Source organism: Labeo rohita, chromosome 13, assembly GCF_022985175.1.
Source record: "Labeo rohita strain BAU-BD-2019 chromosome 13, IGBB_LRoh.1.0, whole genome shotgun sequence".
Taxonomy (NCBI): Eukaryota; Metazoa; Chordata; class Actinopteri; order Cypriniformes; family Cyprinidae; genus Labeo; species Labeo rohita.
Genome location: NC_066881.1, coordinates 11,110,413 through 11,135,648, shown reverse-complemented (window position 1 = coordinate 11,135,648; position 25,236 = coordinate 11,110,413). Strand labels below are relative to the sequence as shown.

Here is a 25,236-nt window from a genome sequence, read left to right as displayed (position 1 = left end):
ACCCATCCAAGTGCACACACACAGTAGTGAGTAGTGAACAATCACGCACACACACCGTGAACACACACCCGGAGCAGTGGGCAGCCATATTGCTATCGCTGTGGCGCCCGGGGAGCAGTTCATTATTTCTGCAATTGTAACTGCAGGTTAAATGCTTTCATGACTGTGTAACATGTAAACAGTCTGTGTAAATGCATCTAAATGCCACTTCAGATGCAGATTCTGTGCCACCTTTGCATTGCTAACACCAATTTTGTTGATACTGATTTCATCTGATTTGTAACAGTCCTATAGCGTCTTACTATTTGAATTTATTGATTAAAGAATTTGACACAAAAGATAATGCATACATTTAATTTGTTTAGGAAAATTCGGCCTTATAAAGGCAAAAATGCCTATAAAAAGGTAAAAATCAATTTAAACCTAATGGAAAAGTAATTTCTGCTACTCCTACAAATTCATCACCAGACAGAATATGAAGAATATCAAAATACACAATAGCACAATAACACATGCAGCAAAATATCATCTATTTGTCATTATTCCAGAACATATCAAGATGTAATTTTTTGTCATTAACCCACACCCCTAGTTCTATGTAATGCCCAGTTATATATCATATTATATATCATATTATTCTGTCACATTAAAGATGTAAAATGGGATGATAACAGCCATCCGCACATTTAAGTTCCTCATACAAATAGGCTTACAATTTAGCCCACAACTTTAAGACTATTCCAGTCATGGTGAGTCAACCCAAAAGTACAACACAAGAACTACTTAAGTACATTATTAAGAGCATTTTAAAACATTACACTTAATGCAACACACTCTGTTTGTGTCCCTTTATGGCCATTTAGAGGCCTAAGATTTGTTTAAGCTGACATCCCGTTCAAACGGCACTTACATTAAGGAGACCACAGGGACATCATCAGTCTTTTTTGTATGCCATCTGCCTTTTTGACTAAAAACAAATCACCAAACCATTCTATGGTTTCAGGGGACAAGTGGAGTCATTTATCAGCAGACAGCAGAGTATGTCACTGTGTGCGTGAAGAGAGAGAGAAAGAAGATGACTCATGGAAGAGTAGAAATCAATGTTTTTGGTGTTCCTATGGCTGAATAGAAACATATTTTCAAATATTTTCAGTTTTTTGAAACATCAAACCCAGATTTTGAAGGTATTAAATGTCTATTTGTGACAGACAGTGCTGGTTAAAAGTTAGATGCAATTTTTATATACACAGTTGAAGTCAAAAGTTTATTATACACTTTGCAGAATCTGCAAAATGTTAATTATTTTACCAAAATAAGAGGAATCATACAAAATGCATGATATTTTTTATTTAGTACTGACCTGAGTAAGACATTTCACATAAAAGACGTTTATATATATTCCACAAGAGAAATAATAGTTGAATTTATAAAAATGACCCCGTTCAAAAGTATACATGCACTTGATTCTTCTTAATACTGTGTTGTTACCTGAATGATTCACAGCTGTGTTTTGTGTTTTTTTTTTTTTTTTTTTTTTCAGTGATAGTTTTTCATGAGTTCCTTGTTTGTCTTGAGCAGTTAAACTGTCTGCTGTTCTTTAGAATAATTCTTCAGGTCCCACAGATGCATTGGTTTTTCAGCATTTTTGTGTATTTGATGCCTTTCCAACAATGACTGTATGATTTTGAGATGCATCTTTTCACACTGAGGACAACTGAGGGACTCATATGCAACTATTACAGAAGGTTAAAATGCTCACTGATGCTTCAGAAAAAAAAATGATGCATTAATGATGCCAGGGGGTGTAAACTTTTTGAATTTGAAGATCAGGGTAAATTTAACGTATTTTGTCTTCTGGGAAACATGTATTTTCTGTAGCTTCTGGGCAGTACTAAATGAAAAAAAAAGTTATATTTAGGCAAAATAAGAAAAATGTACACAGCCTCATTTAGTTCAAAAGTTTACAACCCTGACTCTTAATGCATCGTTTTTCCATCTGAAGCATATGAGTCCCTCAGTTGTCCTCAGTATGAAAAGATGGATCTCAAAATCATACAGCCATTATTGCAAAGGGTTCAAATACACAAGGATTTTTCTGAAGAACAGTGAGCACTTTAAGTGTTCAGGACAAAAAAAAAACACAGCTGTGGATCATTCAGGTAACAACACAATATTAAGAATCAAGCGCATGTAAACTTTTGAACAGGGTAATTTTTATAAATTTAACTATTATTTACTCTTGTGAACTATATGTAAATATGTAAAACTATATGTTTTGACTTCACCTGTATAACAATTTGCATGTCAACAACCATCACTCTAGCAACCACTCACAACACCCTAGTAATGGGTTAACAAATAGCTACTGGAAAAGTTATCAAGCCACCCTGTGGTGGCTAGTTTTGCACAGATAAAAGACCTCTGAAATTTTCTCTAGAATACTTAAATCTGTTATTAAACTGAAGCCCTTTGTATTTATAAGATGAAGAATGACTATCAAGATCAACACAGCAGACTATAATCTAATATCAAGATGAAAAAGAGAGTCCTGTACTAATTACACATGAGCCGAACGAGCAGACTCTATGGAGCCCCGACACATACACAACACCTGACCTCCGTCTGCCATGCGTGTCAACAGCGTTTGATAAGAGGGATGTGACTGCAGACAATGTGTGACAGAAACCTGACCTCCATGCTGCCGGAGCATACTTGCCGCTCAGATAATACAGCTATCAGTTAGACAACAGAAACAGGAAGTATGTCAACAGGGCGCTCCACACTTTCCCTCTGCAGGCCTGTTAATCTGCAGAGCTCAGTGAAGATAGCCGCTCTGAAGAGCCTCTCACAGCTTCAGGGTGAGACAACAAGTGAATTGAGTGGAATGTAAATTAGTCTGCCTTTGGTATGAATGGAAATACCCACTAGTCTTTCACACCAGGTCTTGGTGGAGGCCAGAGATGAGTGGATGTTCTTGGCAGCTGAAGGGTTATGAGCCTGACACCAGATCTCCTGAGTGTGGCAACACAAGCCTCTCAGAGCAGGCCAGGGAAGTGATGTCACCTGATAGGCTGTAATCGACAAGGATGCGGCTTCTCTTGACAAACACACACACAAGCGCACATACACACATGGGATTCCAGGGTTTTAACCTTTTATGCAGGGTCACAGAGGTGCTGTTGGTATCGTGCCCTCAACTGCTGCAACCTTTATCCCTCATTCTGCCTCACTTTGTACAAATGCAAAGACCTGGATATTGTTTAGACACAGTGAAACAAAGTGAGTGTACACCTGCTGATGACTAGCATCTACCAACTTCATCAGAAAAAAACATGTTGGTCTACTAGTAAGATCAGCACCAAACTAGAACTAACCAGAGTGAACCAGCCTGGATCAAGCTGGTCTTTCAGTTATTTGCGGAAAGCTTCCTTTAAAAAGAAGCAGCTGACTCAAATATTATGTTTTCTGCCCTGGTTGATGTAATTCATCAATGATGAATGAGTTGCACCACTTAAGCATATAAAAATGCCTATGCGCTCAGCTAACGTAACCGAGTGCTAGCTATAACCAAAACAGAAATCACAAAGCCTGCAGCCATTGATTATTACCAGACCCTCCTAATAATGATTGGGAGTCAAACACACTATTCATCAACTAATAATGTTAGGATGAATCCTACCAGCAATATCCGTATACATTATTTGCAGCAATGGTATAAAACCTGTTAAAAGAGTTTGTGTGTGACAATTATTTGTCTGCTCAAAAAGCAAACTACGGTTGGTCACTGGATACAGGATACCCTGTGCATACATTGCATCAGTGTTATAAATCAGAGCAACTTATTCAAGTTTGAAATGAAGACCAGAACAGGACCAAGTCAGAGGCAAGACTATATTTTGCTTGGTCTTGTAATAGATTCGGAAAGGATTAGTTCACTAATAAAAATTCTCAAATAATTTTCTCACCCCTATGTCAACCAAGATGTTCATGTCTTTCTTTAGTCGAAAAGAAATAAAGATTTTTGAGGAAAACATTCCAGGATTTTTCTCCATATAGTGGACTTCAATGGGGGTTTAGTGGTTGAAGGTCCAAATCGCATTTTCAAAGCAGCTTCAAAGGGCTCTACACAATCCCAGTCGAGGAATAAGGGTCTTGTCTAGCGATCAGCTGTTTTTTTTTTAAATAAAAATGTATATACTTTCGAAGTTTTTCGCTCTACCCTACCTTTTTGAACCGAATTACACAGACGAAGAACTCACCATGCGCAACCTTTCCAACATGATTACGCAATGTGTGAACACATCATAGTGAATATTTTTATAGAGTTGACTAGCGAGTTTATGGTCATCAAATATGTTTTTTTCTGAGGTAATTGTGGTGTGAGCCATGGACATGCATCGCAATGCTAGTGCAAGACGAGCATTTGTAGTTAAAGAAGTATATAAATTATTTTGTTTTTTTTAGAAAATGACCAATCGTTTTGCTAGATAAGACCCTTATTCCTCATCTGGGATTTGAAGCTGCACTGAAACTGCAATTTAAGCCTTTTGCAATCCCTACTAAAGTCCACTATATGGAGAAAAATCCTAGAATGTTTTTCTCAAAAACCTTCATTTCATTTCGACTGAAGAAAGAAAGACATGAACATCTTGCATGACAAGGAGATGAGTAAATTCTCAGAAAATTTTTATTCTGTAAGTGAACTAATCCTTTAAGTCTGACTCAACCTAGTCAGACTTCTGTTTGTTTTCTGTCTCAAATAAACTTGCCTAGACTACAATGCCGCTAGCCTGCTGTAGCTGAGTCTGTATGAGAAGGAACAGTTACCTTCAAAACATCACTGGTAGATGCCGCTCCTCCTGGAAAGATCTTCTCTATCTTCACCATTGGCTGCACCTTTGACTCAATCCCACCTGAGATGCTTATTCCTGCAAAAATAATATTAAAAATCATCTATCCATCCATATATTAACAATGACTTCAGCTCTCTCTCTATACTGTATATGCATGAAACAAACACTATAACCAATTCACTGAGGTTTTGATTATAAACGTAGATGCTGATTCCAGTCCAGACTATACATATTAGAGATGTCAGAAGATGTTCAACAGCTGAGCACCTGTCATTAAGACGAATAGAAATAATGTTTTACTTTCTCTGGGTCCATTATAGACCTTCTTGAATGGGAGTGCACAGTTGCACTGGTCAATTTACTGCCATCTTCTGGTGAGGGGAGAAGAAGAACTGAAGGAGAATCTCTTATTTAATACTAATCTATCAGAGATTGTACATCTTTATTTCCACAAAGTTCCTATTTCTTTTTGTGTCAGTGTATACTACACTCTCAGAAAAAAGGCACAAAAGCTGACACTAGGGTGGTACCATTTCAAAGGGTACAATTATGTACATTATTTACCCCTAAAGGGTGCATATTAGTACCTAAATGGTACATATTAGGAACCACCCTATTGACAGCTTTTTTTTTTTTTTTTTTTTTTTTTTTTTGGGGAGTTTAGGGGATTGTGAGTCGAGAATCTGTCACATGCTCTGCAAATCCATTGTATTAATAGGCTTTAGTCATGCTATTACTCACACTCTTCTGAGAGATCTGAACAAACCCCTAACCATAAGTATTAAACTTTGGAATGTAACTCATCCAGTACTGTTTATATTACAGGCAATAATTGGCCTTTTGAGGAAAGATTATGTTTCTAAGTAATCAAATTTAGCATTTTCCCCTGGTGAATTATAAAAATGTCATGACTCACAATGAAGGAGGGACTCAAACCATGTCTGTGGATCAAAATATAATAGAGATATGAGTGTGGGAGCTTGGGCCAGTACGAAACCACCTAGTAACCCAGAACCCACATAACAACATAATTTAAAAAACTGCAGAGCGACCTGGCAACCACCCAAAACACCACAGCATTGTGGGGCCAACTTTTGCATGGGCAAGCTGTATTAAAAATTCATAAATATATAATCAAGTTATTTTAGACAGAGAGAAATGGGATGTCTGTCATTTGAAAAACATTGCCACATAAAGCCACTGACTCCAAGTAACTCACCAAGGGACTGTTTGGTCTTAGAGATAGAAACCACGGTTAGTTCGTACTCTTGCTCTGGTTGGCTTTCTGAGTGTCCATTCACTGGTTCTTTCCAGTCCTGATCTGAGCTGGGTGCAAACACCTGGGTCAGTGGTGTCCTACTCCGGCGGTGTGCACTCATTACGGTATGCTTTACCTCTTTGCCATTCTGGGATTTGTCTGTTTTCATTCTATGTCCATTCCTATAAGGGGATCTCCCTCGTTCTGGGACAGATTCACCCCTGCTGGATAAAGAGTCATGGTGTGATGTCCTGGGGAAACCATTGTCTCTTCTCTGGGGGGAGCGTCCGATGCGTTCCGTGCCGTGAGGAGACTCTGAGTGCGTCCAGCCGGGACGAGCAGGACTCAGTGAGCGATTACGAAGTGAGTCTGTGATGTAAGTGTCCACAGGTACATCCAAAAGTGGTGTGAAAGTTCGAGGAGGAGGAAGTCGTCCAGTCGGTAAACCTGCCAAACGCAGTCGTTCCAGATCTTCAATGAGCTGCCGTTCTCTCTCCAGATCCTGCACCGGCTGAAGGTGGAATCCACCACGGTAATCTGTGATATAAGAGGATATTATAACCATTTCTCACATACTCTGGTCACTCTTGAGTTTAACCCCAGGTTTGGTCTAAACCACACTTTTAAACCCAGGTAAAGGAACGTTGTAATTCAGTCGCAGAGTTAGCACTGTTTTTGCACTGTTATCTCTACATTGCAATGGCAAACTTAATTCTTAAATCAGGAGATCTTTTCATTTGAACATTACAGCGCACCTCCCATCCAATAAATCGTAATAAGCTTTGTTACTTTTGATATGAAACAAAGTATCAGATTTCAAATTTCTATCCATTTTATTACAATATAAAAAACAATAAATGCCATTTCGGAACTGTTTAATGTGGAGTGACAGATTTCTGTAGCGCCTCAGTTTGAGAGAAGCGCACATAAACTGATCATCATCTCCGCTTTAATACTAATTATAGCACAAAATAAACATGAATGAACATCTAAAGGTATGTTAAAAGAAAGAGTAAAACTTACTGAAATCCTGTAGAAAGATGTTAGTATAACAGCTTGTAAAAAATGTCATGTAACACTATACCTCAGAAAAAAACATATTCAGTGACCATAAACTCACTAATCAACTCCATAAATATATGCACCATGTAACATATTCATTGCAATTTTTACTGTTCTTCAGTATTTAATTTATGCTTGAATAAATCCTTCATATGTTTATATAAAAAAAAATGAATTGAAGTAGAAATACAATGTAACTGTAAAATTAGTATTATAACTTTAATATTATAAAAACTTAATTGTGTGTTTGTATACAAATCAGTTCATTTTAACCTTCAATATTATAGTAATGTAGTACCAACTGACTGTTTGTGTCCCAGCCCAGCCCTAATTACAGACATCCAATCACATTTCAAGTGTGAAAAGCACTTTTTAGACCAACTGCACTGCAATTTGATGTCATTATTGTACCACAGTACCACTATAGACACAGGTAACTTCATAGATACAACTGGGAATTCAGAATCAAGGAATTCATCACATTCACACACAAGTTCCTCCTCCCACAAACATACACATAAATGTATAAAAGCTGAACTCATTTACATCTCCTTAAATCAGTGCAGATGTTACGAAACCTCACACACACTTTCCCTTTCATCCAGAAATGTGAGCGACAATCACACATTCATATCCATTGAGTAAGCAGCGGTGTGGCGTTGCATACATGCACATCTCGCTCAGATTTCAGGGGCCTCTAGCACAGAGAGTTTTGAATTACTCCTCTGTGGACGTTACAAAGGAGTTGCATTAAGCCTCAGACCTGCGTGGGTGGACGCTTGAAGGTTAAACAATGCAAGGCGCCTTTCTTGCATTTCAGAAACGACTTCCATTCAAAACTCAGACGCACATTGCAGCCCGACACTGTGGACAATGACAGCGGGCACTGTGCACTCCAAGGTTATAGGTTAGGAGGTCATGCAATGTCAGCAGCAGAATAAAACAGGCAGGCTATCTGGCACTATGAGACAGATTATCTCCTTTCGGCAGTGATGCATATTCAGCGTCCCACAAATTATGCGTTTGTGTCCTAAATGGCAGCTTACAGTGAAGGAAACTTCACAGGCTCTTTATTAAAAAGTGATGGAAAGGTACAGTAACAAGGGTTTTAGAATGAGAGGGATTGTGTGTGTGGATTAAATATCAGCAACAGGATATTTGTAGTATATGTATGTGTGTATCTGGTCAGACATTCATTTCAGGATATGAAACGGCTGGTGCAGAGGAGAGCTTGTGTCTTCTGGTTATATAATTTCCTACAGGGATCAGTTTGAGGACATTGCACAACACTGAAAAATGCATGAGTAAAAACAAGAGAAATGAAGAAATAGGACCAGTTCCAGTTCACACCAGAAGGAGTTTACCTGGGATGGGAGTTATTAGATGGCGACGGGGTGTTCCGCCATGATGAGGAGAACGCAGGACAGGAGACCTTACTGAAGAAGAAAAAAACACCATAATAGTTTACATTCACCAACTGGATTCAGATTAAAATCTAGAATTTTCTTATAAAAGTACAGTTTTATGTATTTATTTTATTTATTTTAATGGATCCGGAGCATCCATCAAGTGCTCAACATATATATGAACTTGTTCAATACTGTAAAAATCATCCCAGGATACTGTTTGACAGAAGCTTAGCTAAATTACAGTTTCGATTTGGGTCACTTTGTTTGTTTTGTTACAGTTTGTTTGGTCACTATATAATTCCCATGCTTCCACTTAAGTATTATTAAATTACGGAAAACATTAATAATACAAAATGAGTAGGTATCTAAACTTTTGACCATTAGTGTATAAGTACTACTCAAACATGGCAGCTAAAACTTAAAAAGTTTCAAGTGAAACGTTTTCTTACCAGAGCGGTTTTTTAGTATGTCATAGGCTTCGAGCTCAAAGGGCAAAACCATACTGTCAAAACGGCCCAGATCTGTGGGAGGGATGATCATTCTACATAAAAGAAAGTGAATGTTGAATTAAATATTCCACACAAAGTACAGTAAGCGGCTGTATGAATAGGAACAGTGCAAATGCATGCAGGAGATGTATGAAAATATGCATTTCAGAGGCTTGCAAAATTTTAACTCTCCTTACCTTATCTCCCTTAGCAGCAGAAGCTTCTCAGGTTTGTCCAAGATGGCCAACAGGGGGCGCACCAAATCCTCAACCACACGTTCAACTAGAAACTAAAGAACAGGAGATGCACTACTTCAGTGATTTAGTCCTGATAATGCGAACTAGTCAGAAAAACTGGGTTTAGAGTCTAAATCTTTCCAAATTTGTGTAAAGGACAAAACATTTTTGCAATTTCGAGCTCACAAGCTGTCAATAAAGTATTTCAAGGATATGGCATGAAAAAGTTTGGTATTTTCTCTCAGAAATTACTAGTAAATTTCCCAAATAATTACAAAGACTCTGTAAATAATGCATTAAAAGTGAAATGTAATATATATATATGAATATATATATATATATTTTTTTTTTTACTAGTATTCTCTTATAAAAATGCTCCAGTAATCTTTGTTTTAATTTTAACTACAATATACATCTAGCATGACAATGGAGCCTTTTTGGAGCCAACCCAACAGACTTTTAGATGACTCACCCTTTTACAGTGTCTCATGACAGCCACCACCTCATCCTCGTTGAGCAGCTTGCGGGCCATATCCTCCAACATGGCCATGGTCTCCGGGCTGGGGATGGGGCTGTGCTCCCTCATACCAGCACGAGTCTCTCTGGGAGAACTCAACAGGTTAATTATGGGTCGACCCCGCTCTTTACCTGAGAACACAAGTGCTAGAGAGTCAGTCTATGAGTTATGATGACAGCAATTTTCATTTAAAAACCTATGGTTCTGCTGTGGCAGGGGTGTCCAATCCTACTCCCGGAGGGAGAATGTCCTGCAGATTTTAGCACCAACCAGCTCCAACACACTTGCCTAGAAGTTTCTAACTTCCCGTCATCTCGTTGACTCAGATATATGTCATTGGATATGTTGCATGAGTGCCCACTACTGGCAGAACCCTTGCACTAAGCTGTATTGGAATGTTCTAAGCCCTTAGAATCCACTACGTAATTAATTTGTTACTTAAATTATTTAATTTTTCTAAACTAGTTTGATGCAGCATTCTATATGTGACCCAGGTTCACAAAACCAGTCGTAAGGGTCATTTTTTCAAAATTGAGATTTATGCATCATATGAAAGCTGAGTAAATAAGCTTTTCATTGATGTATAGTTTGTTAGGATAGGACAATATTTTGCTGAGATACAACTATTTAAAAATCAGGAATCTGAGGGTGCAAAAAATCAAAATATCGAGAAAATCACCTTTAAAGTTCTTCAAATAATGTTCTTAACAATGTATATTACTAATCAAAAATTAAGTTTTCATACATTTACAGTAGGAATTGTACAAAATATCTTCATGGAACATGATCTTTACTTAATTTCCTAATGATTTTTGCCATAATTTTGACCCATACAATGTATTTTTGGCTATTGCTACAAATAAACCCCAGCGACTTAAGACTGGTTTTGTGGTCCAGGGTCACATATGTATATTAGTATTTTTGGGTTGTTTTAAATACAGAGTTGATTGGGGTGGGGGAAAATTAAACACAATCTGCGGTGACATCACAATTGTGTTGCATTGTGGTACATAGAGTGGCCTGAAGTCAAAATCGAGGGGTTGAGAATCTGTACGTATAAACTTTCCTCACCCACTTCACAAAGTGGAACGCACTAAAAATGGCAGTCTGGGAAGTCTGCAAGTGTGTGAAGTGGAATGCAGCGTTAGTGAGTCTGAAGACCTTGATTTGCTGGTTCAGGTGTGTTTAATTAGGGTTAAAGCAGGACAGTGCGCTACAGGAACGTGTTCTGTTCTATGGCATTACTGTGAATACCCCATTTTTAAGAGTGAACTAACTGCAAATCTGCACAATAATTTGTAATGTTACAATGTTAAAATGTTCCAAAAAGACATTGGCAAATCTGTCTGACAAGCTGTGATTAGTTTCTAAGTTTCTAAGTTTTGCTGCAGTAGGCAGTGTATAGAAGGCAGCTATGCAATTCATCATTAGCTGAGCAAAACCACAGGGGCTGGACTCTCCAAGGCCACTCCAAGGGAATTACTACAGAAAAGTGTACAGTAAAGCAGCTCTCTGATTTAGCCTCTTTAAAAACTCATTATGCTGCTTTCTAGCTTTTCAAGTGCAAATATCTTCCTTGGTTACTCCCTGGTATCCACAGAAAATGATCCTCATTAAAGTCTGTTAAATCATATGTGGACTCACCCGGTTCATTATCTAAATGTTTTGGGGATTTGGATCTTCCTCTGTGTCCATCCCCTGTCCCTTTGTCCTTCCTGTCTCTTGAGGACGACCTTTCCCTCTTGCGTCCGCTTTTAAAGAGCAAGCTGACAAAGGTTTTGGAGCGCTGCAGAGTGCTTCCCTCCATCTCTACCTTGTCCTTTTGATGCTTCTTTTTCTTCTGCTTGTCCTCTGATCAACATTCAAGCAGAAACATGTCAAAGGGTGACCTCAAGGCAAACAAGTTTGAGTTAAATTAAATAAATACATGCTCACAAGGAAAACTTTAACATGCTCAAGTGATAAAATACATGTATTATAGGTGGTAAAGGTTGCAAGTTCAGCCCTGAGCAATGGTGACCCAGAAACTGGAGAGTTACTGAGATCACAATCCTGTTTCATTACTACTGTGTCCTCGAGAAAGTCATTTAACCCCAGGTCATTGCAGGACAAGAAAACTTTTTTTACTTTAAATAGTTAAAATATTTGTAAAAAATGTACAGTTTTTGCTGAATTTTGGATCAAATAAATGCAGGCTTGGTCAGCAGAAGAGATTTCTAAAAAAAAAAAAAAAAAAAAAAAAAAAAAAACATTAAAATCAATTTTAATTTTTTATTTGATTAAATTTTTAATTAACATTAAAACTTTTGACTGGTAGTGTATAGCATCATTTACTTTTGGGACCATTTTGTTACAGCTGTACTGTGAATGTTCCATTGCCTTTTATTAATAAAGTTCTTTTTTTAATTCATTAGATTTTTAAATGTTATTTTTATTACTGTAAATCTATGAGAAAAAAATCAAAATCCAAGATGTCACTGTTCATGTCTTTCTTTCTTTAGTCAAAATGAAATCAAGGTTTTTGAGGAAAACATTCCAGGATTTTTCTCCATATAATGGACTTCAACAAGTTGAAGGTCCAAACTGCAGTTTTAGTGCAGCTTCAATAGGCTCTACATGATTCCAGCCAAGGAATTAGGGTCTAATCTAGCAAAACAATTGGTCATTTTCAAAAAAAAATAAATAAATAAAAAACTGTATACTTTTTAACCACGTATACTTGTGTAGCACTAGCTTGACCTCATGCGTTATGTAGTCACGTTGGAAAAGTCACACATGACACAGGCGGAAGCACCGACCCAGTGTTTACAGAGCAAATGTGCAAAGAAAGTTAAACGCCTTTTACAAAGAAAAGGCAAACATATCAGTGATGTCGGACGTTTTTGAAGTTGGAAGAGAAAATGAGATGGAGTTTTTCAGCCACAGTACACAGAGTAATTTTCAAATGTGATTACATAATACGTGAAGTCATAGCTGTGCATCACAGAGCTTCTCATTAACCGTTAGTCGATGAAAAGAGTTGCTTAGTCGCAGAAAAAATATTCCACAGGAAGTGGCGAAGTCACGCAGTCTGTGACGGACAAATCATTAACGGCTGGTCTATGTGGTAATACAGTACACCAGGTAGGACATCCAAACACTCACCTATCATTCATCGACGTCAAATGTGGCTTTTCATCTGACAGATATAAGTAGTAGCAACTTTACAAATCTAATGTTATCCTGTCTATGCAGAGTGTGGAAGCTCAATAGTAGCGCACTCCCTGCATGACAGATGGAGACGCCGGTGCGATCACTTGCTCTTAAAATACTCCGTCATTTTTGCTCGTACAGATAGAAGTACATCTTTCAAATCTGTAAAGAATCTATGTTTATTTGTGTGCACTCAGAATAACAACAAAATGTTGCGCTTTTGTAAAATAATGAAAGCAAACAGGATGTGCTGCCGTCTCGACCGCTGTGGACTTGAGCGCAAAACTCCTTTGTCCTATTTGTCTTACAGACATGAAAAACTATCTATAAAGAGTGAAATGTCTACTTTCAAATTAACTAATTCAAATAGAAACATTCTCAGATTATGCAATCCATATGAAACACGCAAACAGGCACATCACTACTACGGAGATGACGAGTCAGTGTCGCCGACAACAAAAATTTGTTTATCAACAAATTATTAAAACGTTAATGCAGTCTCCTTGCTGTTTTTCCCTGACACATTTATAATTATTACATCTGCTGGTGCGCTGTGGCAAGCTTTATGCATGCGCTTGAGCACTTATTAGGCTATGTAGGCAATTAAAGTCTCATTATTATGATTCATATGGTATAATAAACGTGCAACAAATAGTCGACTAATGCTTAAAATAAATGACTACTAGTCGACCAGAAAAATCTTTAGTCGAGGGCAGCCCTATTAAGAAGTATATACTTTTTTTTCAGACAATGGCTGATTGTTTCGCTAGATAACACCCTTATTCCTCGGCTGGGGTTATTTAGAGCCTTTTGAAGCTGCATTGAAACTGCAGTTTGGACCTTCAACCCGGTACTAAAATAGGCTTCTTATTTTTCTATTTTTGATTTGGGGTGAAAAATGACCTGGACATGATTCGGTGAGATTCACCTAAGAAGAGCTTGTTATGTTAAGTTGTGATTGAATGTATTTGTTAAAGGCCACAAACCCTCCAGTCATTTATCTCCACAGTGTGAGGTATTAAGCCTGGCAAATAAAGCAGGATGATATACACTTTGCTCTGTGGATTTTGAGCATACATTTCTCAAGGCATCAGATTCTCCCGTCTGAACCGTTAATCTTTCACGGGGAGATCCCATGCAGTAATGCTGATGTATTATGCATTCAACCGAGTTCATTTAAATGCAGAGACACAATGGCAGCACACTGCTGCAGTATATATTTGACAAACAGACGTAGCAGTGTGACGCCAAAGGTCAACTGCTGGTTTTCGGCAACACATTTTCTATTCTGAGCGGAGCTTCCACAGTGCGGTGTGTGTATCAAATAACCCAAGATCCTCATCAATGATCTGGTTGTGACCTTGGGCCCGGCACTACAACTGAGATATGAGATACATCAGTGACACAAACAGAGGACAGTCTTGTGCAGCTAACCTCATTTTGATTCATAGCCTTCTGACCAACTGTTTTTTTGATCTCTTCAAACCAGCATTACTGTACCTGAGACAGTGATGTGACTCTGGGATCGGCGGATGGGTTTCCGAGGCTTGCTGAGAGCCATCAGGACTGCGGTTTTAGGAGAGTCCAGAGTCTCTTTATCCCCGGCAGAGAAGGTCCTTGTCCGAGATTTGGCAGTCCCACTGCGGATCACTGTGTCTTTTAACAGGACAGTTTCACCAACCGTTCGGCTGGTTTCTGTGGTTATGACCCTACTAGATCGTGATGTGGCGTCGGGCTCCGGCGGGTCCGTCTGGATGGCGGTCTCTATCCGTTCAGAGCTGGTCCGCCGTGAGCGGTCCTCGGTTGAGATGCAGACATCCACCATCTCTGAGCCGAATACAGGAGGGAACATGACCTGCGAGAGGCCGCTGAGAGAGCTGACCGGCGTCCCGGAGGAGAGAGAGGAAGTGGAGGAGTAGGAGTCTGAACCCTGGGAGGAAGAGGGCTGGCCTCCATTAGCCACTAAGGGGAAAAAAAGAGACTTTCATTTATTATTTTAAAAGATAGAGTTCACTATTACTATCAGTGTATATCGTTCACTTCTTTTTAAAGTACTCTTGCTTTACATAAAAAAAATGCATGTTATTGTTTATTTAGTACTGACCTGGATAAGATATTTTACATAAAGAATGTCTACATATAGTCCACAAGAGAAAATAATAGTCGAATTTATAAAAATGACCCTGTTCAAAAGTTTACATACACTTGATTCTTAAAACTGTGTTGGTACCTGAATGATCCACAGCTGTGTTTTTTTGTTTAGTGATAGTTGTTCATGAGTCCCTTGTTTGTCCTGAACAGGTAAACTACCTGCTGTTCTTTAGAAAGATCCTTCAGGTCCCACAAATTCTTTGGTTTTTCAGCATGTTTGTGTATTTGAACCCTTTCCAACAATGACTATGATTTTGAGATCCATCTTTTCACACTGAGGACAACTGAGGGACTGCAACTATTACAGAAGGTTCAAATGCTCACTGATCCTAAAGAAAGGAAAATCAATGCATCAAGAGCCAGGGGTGTACATTTTTGAACAGAATGAAGATGTGCACATTTTTCTTATTTTGCCTAAATAATATAATTTTGTCTCATTTAGTACTGCCCTTCAGAAGCTACAGAACATACTTACATGTTTTCCAGAAGACAAATACAACAAAAAGTAATTTTTGTAATTTTAAATTTACTCTGATCTTCAAATTCAGAAAGTTTTCACCCCCAGGCTCTTAATGCATGTGTTTCCTTCTGAAACATCAGTGAGTGTTTTAACCCTCTGTAAAAGCTGCTAGTTGACAAGCATATGACTAAAATGACAAAATCATACAGTCGTTGTAAAGGGTGCAAATACACAAAAATGCAGAAAAACCAAAGAATTTGTGGGACCTGAAGGCTTTTTCTGGAAAAAAATAAAAATAAAAACACAGCTGTGGATCATTCAGGTAACAACACAGTATTAAGAATCAAGTGTATGTAAACTTTTGAACAGGGTCATTTTATTCAACTATTATTTTCTCTTGTGGACAATATGTAAACGCCTTTTATGTGAAATATCTTTTTCAGGTCAGTACTAAATAAAAAATAACATGCATTTTGTATGATCCCTCTTATTTTGGTAAAATAATTAACATTTTGCAGATTCTGCAAGGTGTATGTAAACTTTTGACCTCAACTGTACATCCATTTATGCAACGAAATATTTTTTATGCATTAAATCAGAAACAGGAAATTGTGAAATAAAATAAATTAAATTAAATTAAAAAGCCGACCAAACAAAGCAGCAGACATGGCATCTAAAAGCCTCATAAATATTGAAGAAACCCCAGACTTTTACGTCTGAATGAACAATATATCAATGTCACTAGTGTTAAATATGGAGCAGAATTACGTGAGCTTCTGTCCTGCAACCTAAATACCCCTGAATCACCCTGATGTTACAAACATGCGCAATCCCAGGCAACTTATCTGAATGTGAACATTACGATCTAATCCGTAGCTATTTTCAGACACTGCCATCCATATTAAATGGAAAACAGAGAATCAGAGGGCAATGAAAAAATCTGGCTTGACATGTGGCTGGTTGGCGTTCAGCTTTAATCTGGAGATGGATCATCTCAGTGCACACCATCAATTTAATTATGAAAATTGCATTTCTATAAGATACATGTGCAAACGAGTGGGTGGCACAAAGCACGCAACCTATCCATTAATACAGATCAAATGTTAAATAGTGAGGTTTGGATGTAACATTTACGTACATTTATTAAGCCAGCTGTACTCCGCCACCATCTCCTTGTAAGCAGGATATCGGCCAGCCTCCTAGGACAGGATATTACACAATACATAATCACAGTGCGAAACGCGGCTGAATTACATTGCATATAAATTCAAATGTCCTGTGTTGGAAATAATTCATTGTGCAAATTAAGCCTAAACAGTCTAAAATGACATTTTCCACCAGTCGAGTCAAGAGGATATGACCTTATTTCTGGTGCCCCAGGTGTACGCTGAACTCACTTTGGGCTCTCATGAAGTCACAGTTAGTTTGTTACTCCATAAACATAAAACAAGCTTGAACATCATTAAGATGATAGTAGGAGGCAGTCTGATCTGCCTTGCAGGAAAGTAAGTCACTGTGAGGACAGTTCAATTCAGGAGCTGGATTCGAACAGACTGCAGCACAGTTCAAAAAACATCCCTGTGTTCTTTTGTTTTGATCCTTGTCTGACATTTTCTCACATTGTCACTTCCCTTATCACCAGCAGTGCTCAGACTTACCACCACGAAGTGGCATCAATAGCTAACAAAGCAGGCATTTAGAAGCCCTATATACTTATAGCACTGCTGCAAGCTTGATAGAGCCTTGCCATGGGGGCAATGAGAAAAGGCCATAAAATGAGGCTTTCTGCTGATTATAACTTGATCCCTAAGGCCTGGTGAATAATGCACACCTGCTGGCTGTTTTTCACAGGTGGAACCTGAGCTCTGCCTGAGTAAAGCGAGCAACCAGGAATGTGACGGCTAAATGCCAGCTGTCTGCTTTGCTATGCTTTCTCACTCCCAGACGCAATAAGAGGCTGTGTTGTTTAACATGCTGTGGTGGCAATTAATATGCCAAAGCACTCTGGAAATCATTTGTCTTGCTGAACTAAAAACTAAAATTTGCCCTAATAAACTAAAATCTACACACAAATGTGCCATTTTAATATTGCCATTAAAAATTTACACTACTTAATAGTTATTTGTAAAGATGGGGGTGTTATTCTATAAATAAGGCTAATGGTCAAATATCAGGTGTATTGCTAATGTTTTGGTTATTCTCACCTTGATGGTCAGCATCACGTGAGTGTGACTCTTTAGCACTTCTACTGCATTGCTGTGTGTGATGTCCTCAAAACTCACTCCATTGGCTGCCAGAATCTGATCCCCCATTTTAATTCCATTTTGCTCTGCCAGGCCACCAGGATCGAGCCTCATCACAAAATTAAACAAATCATCACATTAATAAAGTTCAATAGGCAAGTTCTAGGTGACTGTTTTCATGAAGTTGTCAGACATGGAAGTGTATCCCTCAAACCCCAAGCATTATGTCTTACTTTGAGACGTAGATGCCCAGGCCAAATTCTTTGCCGCCGCGTATGTTGAAGCCCAGGCAGTAGTCGTCTGAAGTTGTGTAAAGGTGCACTATTCTGCGCAGGGCACCATCTGAGCTGGCCTCTGAAGGTGTGCGACCACTTTCTTCCACTACCATCCTTCGGTGGATCAGATCTACCCTGCATATATATATTCATATATGTTTACAAGCAATAAACAAATAAGTGTCACAATAATTTCAGTCATTCTACAAAAAAAATAAACTCAGGTTTGGGGTCCTTAAAATTATTTTTTAAAAGATTTTGTTTTAGCAAGGATGCATTAAAGGTTTAGTTCACCCAAAAATTAAAATTCTATTGATAATTACACACCCTCACGTTGTTCCAATCCTGTAAGACCTGTAATATTCGGAACACAAATATTTTTGATGAAATCCAAGAGCTTTCTGACCCTGCATAGAAAGCAACACAACTGACACATTCAAGGCCCAGAAAGGTAGTGGTTCAACCAAAATTTTATGAAGCTACTAGAATACTTTTTGTGTGCAAAGAAAACAAAAATAGCAACTTTATTCAACAATTTCTTTGCCATGCATTCACTAGATTATCTTCACGCATGTGTGTGGTGCTGCTAACGCAGGAGTCATTCTGGTGTAGAACCCGGATGCTCTGTGCCTTGTTGACAAGCAGAAGAAGACACAATCTGTACATAAAACAGTCTTCGTGTACAAGTCTGAAGATTTCGTCAGAGAGGATGACTTGCCATTTTTTGACCAACCTTACTTTTTTGAACCAGAATATACAAACAATGAACTAAGAGAGAAGGACATTCTATGTCAGAGCACCGGCTCCTGCGTCAGCAGCACCACACACATACATCGTGGCACTCATGTGAACGTGCATTGAGGACTAACAGGGAAGAGAAGAAATTGTTGAATAAAATCCTTACTTTTTTTTTCTTTGCACACCAAGTATTCTCGTAGCTTCAAAACATTAAGGTTTAAACCACTGATGTCACATGGACTGTTTTAATGATGTATTTATTACCTTTCTGGGTCTTGAACATGTCAGTTGCATTGCTGTCTATGCAGGGTCAGAAAGCTTTCGGATTTCATCAGAAATATCTTAATTGTGTTCTGAATATGAACGAACGACGTCTTACAGGTTTGGAATGACATGAGGGTGAGTAATTAATGACTGAATTTTCTTTTTTTAAACTCTTTAAGTTGATCAAAAGGGGCAGGAAGAGCCTTTTACATTGTTACAAAAGAATTCAATTTCAAATAAATGTTGTTCTTGAACTTTCTATTAATATAATCCTAAAAAAGAAAAAACAGATTTTTTTTTCAAAATATTACTGTTTTTACCATATTTTTTTATCAAATTAATGCAGCCTTGATCAGTATAAGAGACTTCTTTTACAAAAAAATGTTTCTGAAGGGTAGTATAATTACGAAGTTTATTATCAAACTAAAGTGTGTAATTTCTGCACAACTACTATGACCAACAATTGCCCCACTCTTTCACTGCTCAGAAAAACTGATAACCCCATCCCAAACTTACACAATTTGTTCCATGTTGCTGTATCAAGCTGGTCAGGATGGTCAAAAAAACAACAACAACAAAAAAACAGCCATTTTTTTTTGCATATTTTGGCATTTGCATATTAAGTTAAAAGGGTCATGAACTGAGAAACCAAAATTTCCAAAAATTCCCTTGATATTTTGGCATATAAAAGGTCATTGTACTCTAAAAACATCCAGTAAGTTTCATAACTCAAAACTTTCTCTTTAATCTAAAAACAGCTTTTATTAAAAGCACTCTGCCAAAATGACAGGTTGTGTAATGTGCCACTTTATGATGTAGTAGTGTGGATAAACACCACCTCTACAGAATAAGATCAAAGCCTGCTTCTACATCACTGCCTGCTTAGACCTACCCACCGATTCACGCATATAGTGTAAATAACAAGAAGCGAATGCAGGTCTACACAGAAATCAAATGATAAAGATGGCTCAGAATACAACAAGACACTGTGCATCATCCACACTTTGCATTGCCTTCCAAGTGTGGATGAACTGTGAATGAAGTCCCAGACCACGTCAGTAAGAACTTGGTACTTTGTTCACTTCATTTTACCATGGATTCATTTACAAACAAGCCACAACTCGACATGGGATTTTCAAAAAAATTGAAACTAAAAGACAATGCTGTGCCAGCTATATTGAATCCGACAGTAATGTCGCACCACACAAGTGTGAGTAACTGTTTTTATTACGTCGTCACTATTGCTTTGTCTGTTATTACAGATTGTTTGATATGTACAGAGTATTTATGCATCCATCTCTGAAGATGTGGGCTGTCAAACATACACAACTGTTGGCCAGTCATGCCTATTTAAACACAGCGTTCTGCTGAGGGGGGTCAAAACATGACCTCTTTAAGATAGGAGAAAGTGTTTTACTATAAATAATTACACACTTCACCATTTATGTAAAAATCTAGTGTTATACACAAGCACACACACATCAATTTTCAGGTGGATACACATACACTTCTGTAATAAACTTACTCACTCTACTATCAGTTAATGAAATAGCTGAGACCACTGAGGTAACTCTACCACTGCTGTATGCTGAAACAGAAGCTGAAGGAAAAGATAACAAGTAAAGGCCAAGAGTCGCAAGGTTTCCACCCCGTTAGTCAAGGCAGGGGGGGAAGAACCCATCACTACACTCTGCTTATCTTCTCAGTTTAGTCAGTCTAATTAAAATCCACCATACTGCAAATCTGCAACAAATAAATACTTTAAAAACAGTATTTCAAACATCAAAAGAACCTCTAAATGTTCAAGGATAAAACACACTCTTCTGTTATGAGCTGTCAAAGGGTATTTGGACAATCGCCAGAAGGCAGGCTTGTGGGAGACAGGTCAAGCTGCTATACAAACAGCTACTTTTCTTGCAGACAACAAAGTCATGTTATGCACTTATTTGTATAGTTACGAAAATAAAAAGAATCGCCTATTTAAAATGTTTATATCTCATGAGATACAGAATAAGCTATGAGATACACAATATCTCATGAAAAACCGTAATTGTACAGGCCTGACGATGCATCCAGCCACATCAGTGATATAAAAACACACAAAATATTAAAAAAAAGTTTGAGTGATGGCATAAAATCTTTCCCCACTTACCATGTAGTCTTCTCTTTTGAATAGCGGATACCAGGCACCTTCCCCACGCGTCTTACCACCATGCGCAGACGATTATTTCCTGTCAGGACTTTTACAGCACTGCTCATGGTGATGCTCTCCAGACTTATGCCATTCACCTCAACCAGCTTATCCCCGACACACAAGCCTGCCAACTCTGTAGTGTGGAATGAGGAAACAAAATCCCATTGACTTGAAATTTACCAACAGCTTATACATACTTTGTTGTAAGATGTAATAAATCTTAATTCTCAAACGCAAATCTCAGTCCTGTGTCCTCATCAGTTGTAACCCCCTCTGTGTACCTGCAGAGCTGTCGTCCTCCACCTTGCTGACAAAGATTCCCAGGCCGTGTTCAGAGCCTCCCCGCACACTGAAGCCCAGCCTTCCATCCTCACTTTTGTCCACAGTAATTGTGTGGATGTCTTCACTGTCATCCCCACCTATTGTGCGCCGACATCAAACGCAAATAGAATGTTTATTTGTTTATTATATCATGGATTCCTTCAATGTTTTTGCTCCTTAGCAAAATATAATATGGTATGTTATATATAATATCATATCATACATGGAATGTCTATTTACACTAAGTGCAAACAGTCCGTCTTGATGGCAAAAGATATTAACACTTACTCTGCAAGTGCAGTACAGTTAGACAACATTGCAAAAGACACGTTAAACAACAGTTCCAATGGTGTAGGTATTAAAATGCGTATAAGTTACTTTTGACACAATCGACCCGAGTTCAAATCCGGCTTTTGCCAAACTTGTTCTTCTCCCGTCACATCACATATCACATCGGAAAGGCATTTCAATAAAAATGAAGGAAATTACCAAAAAAAAAAAAAAAAGGAAAACAGCATGCCTCACGAATGTTGTTTATTGGTTGGGGTTAAGGGTAAGTGTAGGGAGGGCTTTTTTGTCCCAAAGCAGCACCCATTTTATAATTTGTTTAAAAAAATGATAATTTACGCATTTTATATGTTATTATTGCATACTGCTTTAAAATGTAGCTACTGCAATACTGAGGTGTAGATATATGTCACTATTTGCATTAAGTAGTATAAATAGCATGTAACTACTATTATTGCAAAGACCATATTTACATAGTGTAAATAGCATGTTGCTAAAAATACTGCTATTTTCACTTAGTGTAAATAAAATCTATTGCTATTTGCACTTAGTGCAAATAGCCGCTGCCTATAATATAATATAATATGTGCTTTCAAAAACTAAACTTCTTTATGTTAGGTTATGACAGGTACAGGTTATGGCCGATAACACATAAATGGCGGATTTAAAAATATATACTATATAGTTTTTCTTATTTGTTCTAAAATGAACTAAAATTAACAATTTTAAAGTCCAATATGAACTGATACAAACAAACCTAAAAAACTCTTATATTAGTTAATAACTGATCATATTATTATATTTTATTATATTTTATTTTATAGTAATTATATTTTATAATTACTATTATATTTTTAGTATTATATACTATTACGTTTTAATCCTTAAATGGAATAAATATTCTTTAGAAACTATTACCTCACAAAATGTATCTATTAAGTTGGCAAATTTGTAGGAATTTGCATGATTTGATGCTTTGACAAATGGCGTTGTCTCTTTGGATAAAAGCATCTGCTAAATGCATAAATTTAAATTCACAAAAACGTTTTTTAGAATAAAACCAAAGGCCTGTTCACACCAAGAATAATAACTATAAAGATAACTTTATTCGCATCCACATATTGTCTGTTTATTCTAAGCACAGGCTCTGCTTTTAATTCTCAAACTCATTATAGCAGGACTGATTCTGATTGGGTGTCAATATCAGCCCCTTTCACATAGTAACACCAATATATTGCCGTAAAATTACCAGAACGACTTTACCAGTAAATACAGAAATGTGCTGTTCACACAGGCAACAACGTTCAGTCTTTTTACCAGTAAAGCACCATTTACACATCAGTTTCAAAATACCGGTGAACTCCGTGACATCATTAACTGTAAACAGCCTCTAAACGGCTGCGCCTACCGGTGTTGTGTTTGTAAACATGGAGGGGTATATGCTGTCAGTGTTTTAGTTTATGTTTTAATTTTTGTGTCAAACGTTCACATTCATCCAGCTGCTTTTGGCTCAGAGACTGTGTATTGGATGACTTCAAAACGAACTACACAACACGGAGTAAATGCATCATCTGCATCAGAATGTTATGATTGGCCCAGAGTAGACATTAGTGCGTTCTGAACTTGTACATGCTCATACCAGTAATCTTGTTCTGCATTCACACAGTGCACATTGCTGGTAATTTACTGGTAATATTACAACATATCTCATACTGGGAACAAATTTATCGGTATTCTTGAAAAGGTCCTGTTCACACATGATCGCTTAATGGTAATTTATGAGTAATTTACCACTAAAGACTGCATGTGTGAAAGGGGCTAATCTTTCTGAAAGTGATTCCAACTATTTTGTTTTTCTGTGCTTTTATCGTTATAGCTATGGTTTTAGAACTTTATCTTTATTATTATCTTTATAGTTGTCATCCTTGGTGTGAACAAGCCTAATGTCTTTATATCCACCACTAAACCTGAAGGGGCATAGGCAGATTTTGTGAAAACAAAACATACAAATGACAGTGTACAAAATTCTACATAATCCCCACTAATTTGCCAAAACATAAAATAGCTGATCTAAATCATGTCAAGGTGCAAACCTTTGGAGACTCACCGTCGACAGGTGCATTGATGAGGATGACCCTGCCCATAGGAGAGGAAGATCTCACTCCTCTCTGGCGCTGCTGCTTCTTGTGCAGGTAGCGTGGTAGAGTCGAAGTGCCTGAGGACCCTGGCTGGGCACTGGGATGAGCCCCATTCGTCTTGTCTTTGCGTGCCGTGTCAGACGAATGAGCCATGGCAAAGTGCCGACCTCCCCTCTAACCCTCATCCAGGGCCTGAGCTTCTAAAGGGAATGAGGGTGGAGTGGGAAAACTCGAGGTCCGGTGGGTCAATACCAGTCACGAGGATTAGAGTCCACAGGATTAGATCCACAAAGGGAAACTCCGCTGCAGTGGTGCAGGAAGAAGCTGCTATGGAACCAGCATTGTTCACTTTAGATTACAAGCCATGTTGTGACTTGTCTTCACAGAGTGAACTGATCCAAAGGACTCCGACATAATTATAATCATTTCATGAAGCAGCTCATGAACAAATTCTATTATCCAAGACGTAGCAGAGCAAAGTGTATCCTTATGTGCATTGTTCGGAAGAGAGTCTTAGAAAAATAGAGGATGTGTAATAGTGACTCAGGTCTTTTTGTTGACTTGAAAGTCTGCTGGTTAGACTGGGGCATTGGGCTGGAGTCCCTCCTTACTGCCAGTGGAACTTTGCTTGGCAGAAGTCAGTCATCTGGTCCTCCCAGGCCTCAGTGTCTCACCTTTACCTGCCAGTGATCCAAGACGACAGAGAAAGATCTGTGAGAACCCAGCCGCGCAATGACTAATTTCCCATGGGAGGTAAAGTGATATCAGCAATTATTGCATTCTGGAAAGCTAAGGGTTGCACTGTTTCCACAGCAAGAGATACTGAGCCGATGTGGAACACTAATGGGTTAAGATCTACATTTTTTTAACCTGTGAATGCATAAAAGGTGTTGCCTCAGCAATGACATTTATATATGCAAATGAGGTCAAAAGTTTACATACACTTTGCAGAGTCTGCAAAATGTGAATTATTTTACCAAAATGAGAATCTTTTTTTTTTTTTGGAACTGACTTGAATAATATATTTCACATAATTACATATAGTCCACAAGAGAAAATAATAGTTGAATTTATAAAAATGAACCTGTTCAAAAGTTTGATTCTTGATTCTTAATACTGTATTGTTACCTGAATGATCCACAGTTGTGG

At 37.9% G+C, this 25,236-nt stretch overlaps 1 protein-coding gene across 1 annotated transcript in view; it reads right to left on the bottom strand.

The window, feature by feature from the left end:
• pdzd7a (PDZ domain containing 7a) overlaps positions 1-24,356 on the bottom strand; it is a 29,723-nt gene extending 5,367 nt beyond the window's left edge. The window contains exons 1-14 of the mRNA XM_051126088.1: positions 24,057-24,356; positions 21,622-21,759; positions 21,299-21,473; positions 18,103-18,279; positions 17,831-17,978; positions 16,765-16,825; positions 14,516-14,977; positions 11,468-11,674; positions 9,779-9,954; positions 9,268-9,359; positions 9,032-9,123; positions 8,538-8,609; positions 6,073-6,648; positions 4,828-4,928 (exon numbers count right to left, since the gene is read on the bottom strand). Of these exons, the coding sequence (XP_050982045.1) occupies positions 4,828-4,928; positions 6,073-6,648; positions 8,538-8,609; positions 9,032-9,123; positions 9,268-9,359; positions 9,779-9,954; positions 11,468-11,674; positions 14,516-14,977; positions 16,765-16,825; positions 17,831-17,978; positions 18,103-18,279; positions 21,299-21,473; positions 21,622-21,759; positions 24,057-24,240 (2,661 nt within the window). The 5' untranslated portion in view covers positions 24,241-24,356. The remainder of the gene's footprint in view (positions 1-4,827; positions 4,929-6,072; positions 6,649-8,537; positions 8,610-9,031; positions 9,124-9,267; positions 9,360-9,778; positions 9,955-11,467; positions 11,675-14,515; positions 14,978-16,764; positions 16,826-17,830; positions 17,979-18,102; positions 18,280-21,298; positions 21,474-21,621; positions 21,760-24,056) is intronic.
• Positions 24,357-25,236: the final 880 nt, after the last annotated feature.